Genomic DNA, 9,462 nt, shown 5'->3' with positions numbered 1-9,462 from the left:
AAGACTTCTTTAGCAGAGGGGATCTCCTTCATCACTTCAACCAGCTACCAGCAGCCTCTATCAAAGTGAGTTACCATTATCCAGCATAATTTATATTTCAGACCTTTCAATCTTGAAAAGCACATTTCCGCTTGTGATAAGGTTCTTAAAAAAAACTGCCTCTCTCTCTTGTAACATTATTACATTACCTGTATTGTAAATAAACCTTTTTAAAAGTTAATTATATGGTCTTTATGTTCTGAGCACATGTCCTTAAACCTTACAGTGCAGGTTAATGTAATTCAACAAATATAATATTTAATGCCCCCTTTTTCTTACATATCCTTATCTTATTACCTTATAGGTATTTATTTATTTTTGTTACATTTGTACCCCGCGCTTTCCCACTCGTGGCAGGCTCAATGCGGCTTACAGAGGGCAATGGAGGGTTAAGTGACTTGCCCAGAGTCACAAGGAGCTTGCCTGTGCCTGAAGTGGGAATTGAACTCAGATGTGAAAGCTGAGTGAAGCTTCTATTACACTCAGTACATGTAAATGGTTTGTATCCTGTGTGGATCATTTTGTGTCTTTTTAAATATGAAAGATGAGTGAAGCTTTTATTACACAGTACATGTAAATTGATTTTCTCCTCTGTGAATCTTTTGGTGAACTTTTAGACGTGAAAGCCGAGTGAACCTTTTATTACACTCAGTACATGTAAATGGTTTAACACCTGTGTGGCCCATTTTGTGTCTTTTTAGATTTGAAAGCCGAGTGAAGCTTTTATTACACACAGTACATGTAAATGGTTTGTACCCTGTGTGGATCATTTTATGACTTTTTAGATTTGAAAGCCGAGTGAAGCTTTTATTACACTCACTACATGTAAATGGCTTGTATCCCATGTGGATCATTTTGTGTTTTTTTAGATGTGAACAACAAGTGAAGCTTTTATTACACACAGTACATGTAAATGGTTTGTACCCTGTGTGGATCATTTTATGAGTTTTTAGATTTGAAAGCCAAGTGAAGCTTCTGTTACACTCACTACATGTAAATGGTTTGACTGCCGAGTGAGTGTGTTGATGAATTTTTAGAGTTGAAAGCTGAGTGAAGCTTTTATTACACTGAGTACACGTAAATGGTTTGTACCCTGTGTGGATCATTTTATGACGTTTTAGATCTGAAAGCTGAGTGAAGCTTTTATTGCACTCACTACATGTAAATGGTTTGCACCCTGTGTGGATCATTTTATGACTTTTTAGATTTGTAAGCTGAGTGAAGCTTTTATTACACTCAGTACATGTAAATGGTTTGTACCCTGTGTGGATCATTTTATGACGTTTTAGATCTGAAAGCTGAGTGAAGCTTTTATTACATTCAGTACATGTAAATGGTTTGTATCCTGTGTGGATCATTTTATGACTTTTTAGATTTGAAAGATGATTGAAGCTTTTATTACACTCACTACATGTAAATGGTTTGTATCCTGTGTGGATCATTTTATGACTTTTTAGATGTGAAAGCCGAGTGAAACTTTTATTACACTCACTACATGTAAATGGTTTGTATCCTGTGTGGATCATTTTGTGTTTTTTTAATTGTGAAAGCTGAGTGAAGCTTTTATTACACTCACTACATGTAAATGGTTTGTTTCCCGTGTGAATCATTTTGTGTTTTTTTAGATCTGAACGCAAAGTAAAGCTTTTATTACACACAGTACATGTAAATGCTTTGTACCCTGTGTGGATCATTTTATGACTTTTTAGATGTGAAAGCCAAGTGAAGCTTTTATTACACTCACTACATGTAAATGGTTTTACTGCTGAGTGGGTGTGTTGATGAATTTTTAGAGCTGAAAGCTGAGTGAAGTTTTTATTACACTCAGTAGATGTAAAGGATTTCTCTCTTTCATGATTCCTTTTGTGCATTTGGAGTTCTGAAAATAAGAGGAAGCTCTTACTACATTCAGCACAAATAAAACTGATACTCCTATTGTACGCAATACATGTAAATTCTTTCTGTTGTTTTTTTCCTTTCCTCTCGCCATGGTGTAATTTAGAAGTCACTTGATCGCTATTATTAATTTGGAAGGGTCTCTGGTCCTCAGGGATGTCCTTGTCATTTCTCTCACACTTACTGGGTCCGTCTGTTGAATCTCCTGCAGGGTCTCTCTCTTCCTTTGATTCTTGCTTACAATTATTTGTATTAATCTTCTTAGTTCTCGGGGAAATATTCTCACAGACATTTTCTGAGTGTTTTTGGATTTGTTCCTTTTCTACAGGATGTTCTCCCTGCTTTTCTCTCTTCCTTTCTCGTGTGATGTGATGATCTATTGGATATAAATAGAAGGTATTAATAAAGTGTTAGAAGACTGTGATTTCCAAGATATTACTTATATATAATGGCGGGATTGGTTATTTTACACAGCGATTTTCTAAGTGTGGCTTAAGAACTGGTTTGCAAGTAAGAAACAGACCATTTCATGAAGTGTTTTTCTACAGTTACTGCCACAAAGGTAGGCCAGAGCTGGGCAAAGGGCTAGACAAATATCTAAAAAGAAGTAACATTACATAGTAACATAGTAAGTGACAGCAGATAAAGACCTGTATGTATGGTCCATCCAGTCTGCTCAACAAGATAAACTCATTTTACTTGATATGATACTGCTCAGACCTGTCACATAGTTTAAAAACATTAACGACAAGTGTGTGTGAACTGTGTGGCAGTGCTGATGAGAATGTATGGGAGTTCGGTGCACTTTGAGCACAGCAAAAAAAATTGTGATATTATAAGCTCCTCAGAGAAGGGACTGATATTGTAAGCTCTTCAGAGAAGGGAATTATACATATGAATTGTCTTAAAAGAAGCCTGCATGGAGGTATGTGCTTTAACATCAGCTCCATATTGCTGCAACATCCTTGGCTTGTATTTTAAGGAGGTAAAGGAAGATACCGAATAGCTGCAGTGGAAACTGAACCCACTTCTCCAGGATCAAAGTCTGCTGCACTAACCACTAGGCTACTCTTCTACTCCAGTCTAAACTGAATTGCAATGATTTTGCTGCATACTTTGCCAACAAAATTAAAAGTCTCCGCCAGGATTCACTGGCAATCCCAACTAGTCAATTAGGGGTACACAAACTCGCCCCCTCCTGACACAGATAGATGGGACACTTTTAACCCAATGACAGAGGAGAGCCTTGACAAAATCCTAGGAGACCTTCGACCTACTACCTCAATCCTTCCCCATGAAAGAGAGTGCAGCAGGCAAGTATGGGCCTCATAGAAGGTGCCACAAAAATTGTGAACACCTCTCTTTCTCATGGGTAGCTACCAACAGCATTAAAAATGGCAGTGGTCCACCCTCTGCTGAAGAAAAACAACCTTGACCAGGACAAACTTGAAAATTACAGGCCAGTATCCAACATCCCGTTTCTAGGGAAACTCATAGAACAAATAGTCTGTGTTCAACTTAATGACTGGTTAGAAAAGAGAAACTGGCTAGATCCATGTCAATCTGGATTCAGACCTGGTTATGGTATAGAAACGGTCCTTGTATCCCTACTAGATGATCTTCACAGAAACCGAGACAAGGGATTCGCCTCAATGTTAGTATTGCTTGATTTCTCTGCAGCCTTTGACACCATGGATCATGATATCATGCTAGCATGACTGACAGAAACAGGTATCAATGGAACAGTACTTGCCTGGTTCAGATCCTACCTATCAGACAGGCAACAATCCATAATGTTTGGAAGCAACTCATCACCATCATGCGGGGTACAAGGATCGATACTGTCACCTATTCTGTTCAATATCTACCTCAAACCACTAGCTGAGTGGAGTCGGTCAATCAACACTCAGTTTTACATCTATGCGGATGATGTGCAGCTACTCATACCCATTCAACCTGACTTACCTACGGCCTTGAATAAACTGATTACCTGACTAACATCAATTCAAGAATGGGCTAAACACAACAAACTTTGCCTGAACCCAAGTAAAACCAAGCTTCTCTGGGTCCCTAACACAAGTGGATACATACCTGACATCAAAATCCCTTTTGGGAAGTATGAACTCCCCCTCAAATCACAAGTCTGAAACCTTGGAATACAGTTAGATTCAACACTTACACTGATTCCCCAAATCCAAGCAACCTTCAAGAGCTGCTTCTACTATTTGCGACAGCTACGCTGCCTCTTACCTTACATCCAGAAGGTAAATCTTATCCCCAGTTGTACATGCCATGATAACATCAAGACTGGATTACTGCAATGCTCTATACAATGGTCTAACTACAAAGGGCTTGCACCAGCTCCAGTTGATTCAGAATGCAGCAGCAAGACTCATAGAAGGTTGTAAGCGACGTGACCATATCACACCATTTTTGCAAAAACTTCACTGGCTACCAGTACAATACAGGGCTAAATTTAAAACTCTATGTCTGATCTTCAAGGCCCTGAAAGGAAATGGTCCTGAGTACCTGAAAAATAGGATGATCCTCCACACACCGCCAAGGACACTAAGGTCCTCCCAAGGACTTTCACTAACCACACCCTCTCCAAAAAAACATTACATGATGTGATATCCGCAAGCGAGCCTTCTCCAGAGTAGCCCCCACACTCTGGAATGCACTGCCTGAAAGGCTGCACTCAACACAAGACTATCTCTACTTCAGGAAGCAGGTGAAAGCTTGGCTCTTCAACCAAGCCTTTAATGGAATAAGTAACTAACTCGTTAGTCTCACTCACACACACAAGGAGTACTCAGGCTGCATATACTGCAGCAGGACATGTTTATCCACTCCTACCCTAGCTAAGATAACATTTAACCATTTCTCTGACCTCATGTGCAACTTTCTTTAAATCAATCACCTTTCTTTCTAACTCTTCCTAATTTCTTACCCTTCTATATGTTACTGTCTCTTCATATTCAAGTGTACAGCGCTGCATACGTCTAGCAGCGCTATAGAAATAAGTAGTAGTAGTAGCTATCACCTATAATGTTCTATTACGTATTGTGTTGACATTGTAAATAGTATACCATGCCATACTTTGTATTGTTTTTGAATATTTTTATTGCTGTAATTGTCTATTGCTCATGTTTGATCTATTCTTACTGTACACCGCCCTGAGTGAATTCCTTCAAAAAGGCAGTAAATAAATCCTAATAAATAAACCGACTCTGGAATGTTAGGAATTTAGGGGGGGAACTGTAGCTGGACAAGACAAATAAACAAGATAAAAAGCGGGAAAGATTGTTCTGCAACATGGGGTGGGGGGATGATGTCTGGGTGAGACATGACAGGTGGAAAGAATAAACAGGCAGATGAGAAGGAAGGGGGAGAGAGCTGGATGAAAAACCTATAAAATGAGAGAACGCCTTAGTCCCTGGGGGAGAGTCTGGTGGGCACCGGGGAAGCCAGCTGACTGATAGTTCTTCCCACTTCTAATCTTTTTTTTCTTTCTTATGTTTTAGTAAACAAAACACTTCTTGGAATCACTGTGGATTGAAATTCCATGTGTAAAGGGGAAAAGGATAATGATACGAGTGTACTACCATCCGCCTGGTCAGGATGAACAGACGGATGCAGAAATGGTAAAGGAAATTAGGGATGAAAACAAACTGGGCAACACAATAATAATGGGTGACTTCAAAAGGCCTCCACGTGCGCTCTAGTGCAAGAGAATGCATACAAGGTGCTATCGAGGTGGTATTACACTCCTGAGAGAATTATGGGTATGTACCTAATGCTTCTGACCGGTGCTGGAGATGTGGTAAAGTCAAGGGCTCATTTCTGCACATTTGGTGGTCCTGCCCCCGGTTGATACCGTTTTGGGAGGCAGTGATGAAAGTATTGGTAAGAATGTTTGGAGATTCCATGGTGTGCAGTCCACAGGTGTGCTTGCTGGGGATGTATAATGACAGTGACTCATGGGAACGGAGCAAAATGTTACGTTGGGGTCTGGCGGCAGCAAAATGCCTGATAGCTCGGAAGTGGCGAGTTACTGGCCCCTCCTTCCTTGGGGGATTGGAAAGCAAAATTAGAACAACTCATAGCTATGGAACGCTTAACGGCATACCGTAGAGATGGGGAGCTACGGCGCAAGAGAGGATGGTCTCAACTGCAAGAATGGGTGGGGACAATCAAACTTTGATAGGAACGGGTGATAGTTGGGGAGGGGGGAGGAAGGAAGGGAGGGAGGGAGGGGGTGGTAGGGAAGGGAGGAACGGAAGAGGAGGGCTAGAGGGGGAAGTGAGGCAATTATATGTTTGAACAAATTTAAGGGGGTAGGACAGAGCTGAGGGTGTAGACCCTTGTTTATAGTGATTGGGAGTTGATAGTTCAATTTTCACCATAAGGGTGACTGGGTTGTTGTTTTGTTCTTTTCTGTTATATTATATGGATGTCTAATATTTTAGGACAACTTGGCATTATCTGTACTGTCTTGAATGTTGTAAGTTGCTTCATTAATAAAAATATTTAAAGTGAAAAAAAAATGATTTCATCAAGGAATTTTACTTCCCTAGCATGTCCCGATGTTACATTTACCCAGTCAATATCGGGGTAATTGAAGTCACCCATTATTTTAATGGAGCAGCTGGTACAGACACCGACGAGAGAAGGAAAAATTCTAGACCTAGTCCTTAGTGGAGTGCATGATCTGGTGCGGGAGGTAATGGTGCTGGGGCCGCTTGATAACAGTGATCATAATATGATCGGATTTGATATTAGCTTTGAAGTATACATAGGAAATCAAATACGTTAGCGTTTAACTTTAAAAAAAGGAGACTATGACAAAATGAGAAGAACGGTGAAAAGAAAACTTAGAGAAGCGACTGTGAGGGTCAAAAATTTACAACAGGCATGGATGCTGTTCAAAAACACCATCCTGGAAGCCCAGGCCAAATATATTCTACGTATTAAAAAAGGAGGACGAAGACCAAACGACAGCCGGCGTGGTTAAAAAGTGAGGTGAAGGAAGCTATTAGAGCTAAAAGAAAATCCTTCAGAAAATGGAAGAAGGAACCAACTGAAAATAATAAGAAACAGCATAAGGAATGTCAAGTCAAATGCAAAGCGCTGATAAGGAAAGCTGATAAGGAAAGCTAAGAGGGACTTCGAAAAAAAAATTGCGTTGGAGGCAAAAACACATAGAGGCAGATGCACTAAAGCTTAATGAGCCTTTAATGACCCTCCAACGAGGAAAATTTGATCCGTTGCATGCATCAAAGGGCTTTTACCGAGGAAGCCAGCAGCTAACGAAAACGGAATGGAGATGAGCAATTAGTGTGAAAACCCCATTGAAACGAGATGCACCAACCTTTTCCGATTGCCTGTACGCAGGAAAAAGGCAGGAAATGTAACGAGAGGTCCGGACCTCTCATTGGGACCGCTCTGTGCCAGGAAAAATCATAGAGTGAATAAGCAAACAAACTGTGAGCCAATCCCAGCGCATTAGCACAGCTAAAAGCGCTGTGATTGGTCGAAAGCCCTTTGCATAACATATGTACCAAAAGTATGGGAGCAATATTTTTTTTTTTTAAATAAAGCTTTATGAAAACGTGTAATAACCACGTAAATATAGTGCGTGCGTATTACCGTGCTATATAGGCCTCATTATGGCTGCAAGAGGGAGAAAACCTAATTTCTCGGACCTCGATGTCCTGTGGCTTGCACAACTGTTTACAGTCAACGAAAAACGCCTTTTCCCTCGTGCAGGCAAAAGGAGGGACATCATGAGGATGGACCAGGGCTGGAGGACACTGCAGCGTTTATTTAATAAGCGCAGTTCGTTCCCAAGATCTGTAAGTGGGGTACAAATGCATCAAATAAATAATAATTGACTACACATGTATGTGAAACGTGCATCATTGCTTTTCCATTGTGTTTGTCTACATCTGACAGGTGGAGGAACTTAAAAAATGGGCGAGGGCACTACGGAAGGACCACCCAGGATGGCTCCGTGAGGTCATGGCCAACCTCGATAACAGCCCAGGTATTTTTACGTTTCACGTGAGTCTGCTGCATGACATTTGATGATTCGGGGTGTTATCACAAAAATTATATCATCCATATTTGTCTCAACAGAAGTGTCAGAGAAAGAAGAGGAGGAGGAGGAGGAGGAGGGTGACAATGACGATAATGATGTTGTCAAAAAATCGGATCATGACGATGACGATGATGATGATGGTGCCGGCGAGGGGTCCCTGGCTGGTGTTGTACCTCCCCGCCCTTCTGCTCCTACCCCTGGTCCACACCTCTTACCTTATGCCCTTGTCCGTCCCCTCCTCTCGTCTCCCCCCCCCCAAGAGATCACGGAAGACCATTCTGCGTCTCCCTGCACCAACATATGGCCCTTCGCACCGTTCCTCTTCTCCACCCCCAGCACACTTTAGCCCTCCTGCCTCACCCTCCCAGCCACACAGTCTCACCACTCCTCCTGGTTCCCCTTCCTCCCCCCCCCCCCCCCCCCCCCCCCCCCCCCCCCCCCGCAAATTCCAATCTTCCCTCCTGCTACCCCCTCCTTTGCTCTCCCTCAGACTTCCCTCGCCATTTCACAACACCATGCTGCTGCCTCCACCTCGCCTGGGCAAGTCACCCCCGTTCTGGAGATGTTCCAGGTGGAGCCATTACCTGTGTATGGTGAGTTTTAAAATTCTACTCCTTGCCCCAAGTGCCATCCCCTTGTCCCTTCCTCCATTGTCACCCATTACTTCCCTCACTGTGTGTACAAGGGCTATCTGTTTGTATGTGGTGTTCCGCGCTCTGTGCGTCTGGTGTTGTAATACAATCGGTACTAATAATTCATGTTATTGTTATTGCGTATCACGGTGTGTGTGCATTTAGAAGCTGTTTGTGGTGAACCGTTCTGACAGTCGTTCTTTTGTCTTTTCTGACAGGTGGCACAGTGGACCTCACTGGAGAAGAAACAGGGGACAGTGAAGATTCGCCATCTCTCCCCCCCCCCCTGCACCCGTAACTGTCCACCGCAGTGTCTCGCCCATGTCCCCTGCTCCCACCCTCTGCTGCTCCACCTCCCCTATCCCCCCCAACCCTACTGTTGACCGTGGTACCTGTACCATACCTCCAGCTCCTACCCGTGACCGATCCACCTCCACTTTTTCTCCCATCCTTGAAGACCGCGCCACATCTCCCCATATGCCTCTCCCCCTAATTAACCTTCCCCCAGATGAGCTCCAGGACATGGCCCAGACCCTGCGCATGGGAGGACAGGCACTGGTGGACCTTGCCGAAGTAATCCAGTACCTGTCCTCCAGCGTACAGCGCCCTTGAGATCTTCTCCTCCCCCTTTCCCCCCTATGTGACACGCTTTTAATTTGTTCACCACCATCCATATATTGCCCTCCCACAAATAATCCTTGTTCTTGTTTTTTGTACATTGCCAAAGTTGTATATATGAAAATAAATTAATGTTATCTTGAAAGTTGCACTACAAATATATTTTTGAAAAGTTTC

The 9,462-nt window shown here is 42.5% G+C and overlaps 1 protein-coding gene and 1 long non-coding RNA gene across 2 annotated transcripts; both read right to left on the bottom strand.

Moving 5' to 3' along the window:
- Positions 1–486: 486 nt before the first annotated feature.
- LOC115464074 lies at positions 487–859 on the bottom strand. The gene is made up of 2 exons (XR_003941237.1): positions 676–859; positions 487–593 (listed from the first exon to the last, which is right to left on the bottom strand). It is a non-coding gene; the product is annotated as an uncharacterized LOC115464074 (long non-coding RNA).
- Position 860: 1 nt separating this feature from the next.
- LOC115461382 (gastrula zinc finger protein xLCGF3.1-like) lies at positions 861–2,488 on the bottom strand (the record flags this gene model as incomplete). The annotated part of the gene is made up of 1 exon (XM_030191181.1): positions 861–2,488. A coding segment is annotated over exon 1 (1,050 nt), but the record flags the coding sequence as incomplete, so codon positions are not given.
- Between the last annotated feature and the right edge of the window lie 6,974 nt (positions 2,489–9,462).

This window comes from Microcaecilia unicolor, chromosome 1 (genome assembly GCF_901765095.1).
Source record: "Microcaecilia unicolor chromosome 1, aMicUni1.1, whole genome shotgun sequence".
Classification (NCBI taxonomy): Eukaryota; Metazoa; Chordata; class Amphibia; order Gymnophiona; family Siphonopidae; genus Microcaecilia; species Microcaecilia unicolor.
Note: the sequence above shows the minus strand (reverse complement) of the source record. Positions and strands in the feature narration are given on the sequence as shown.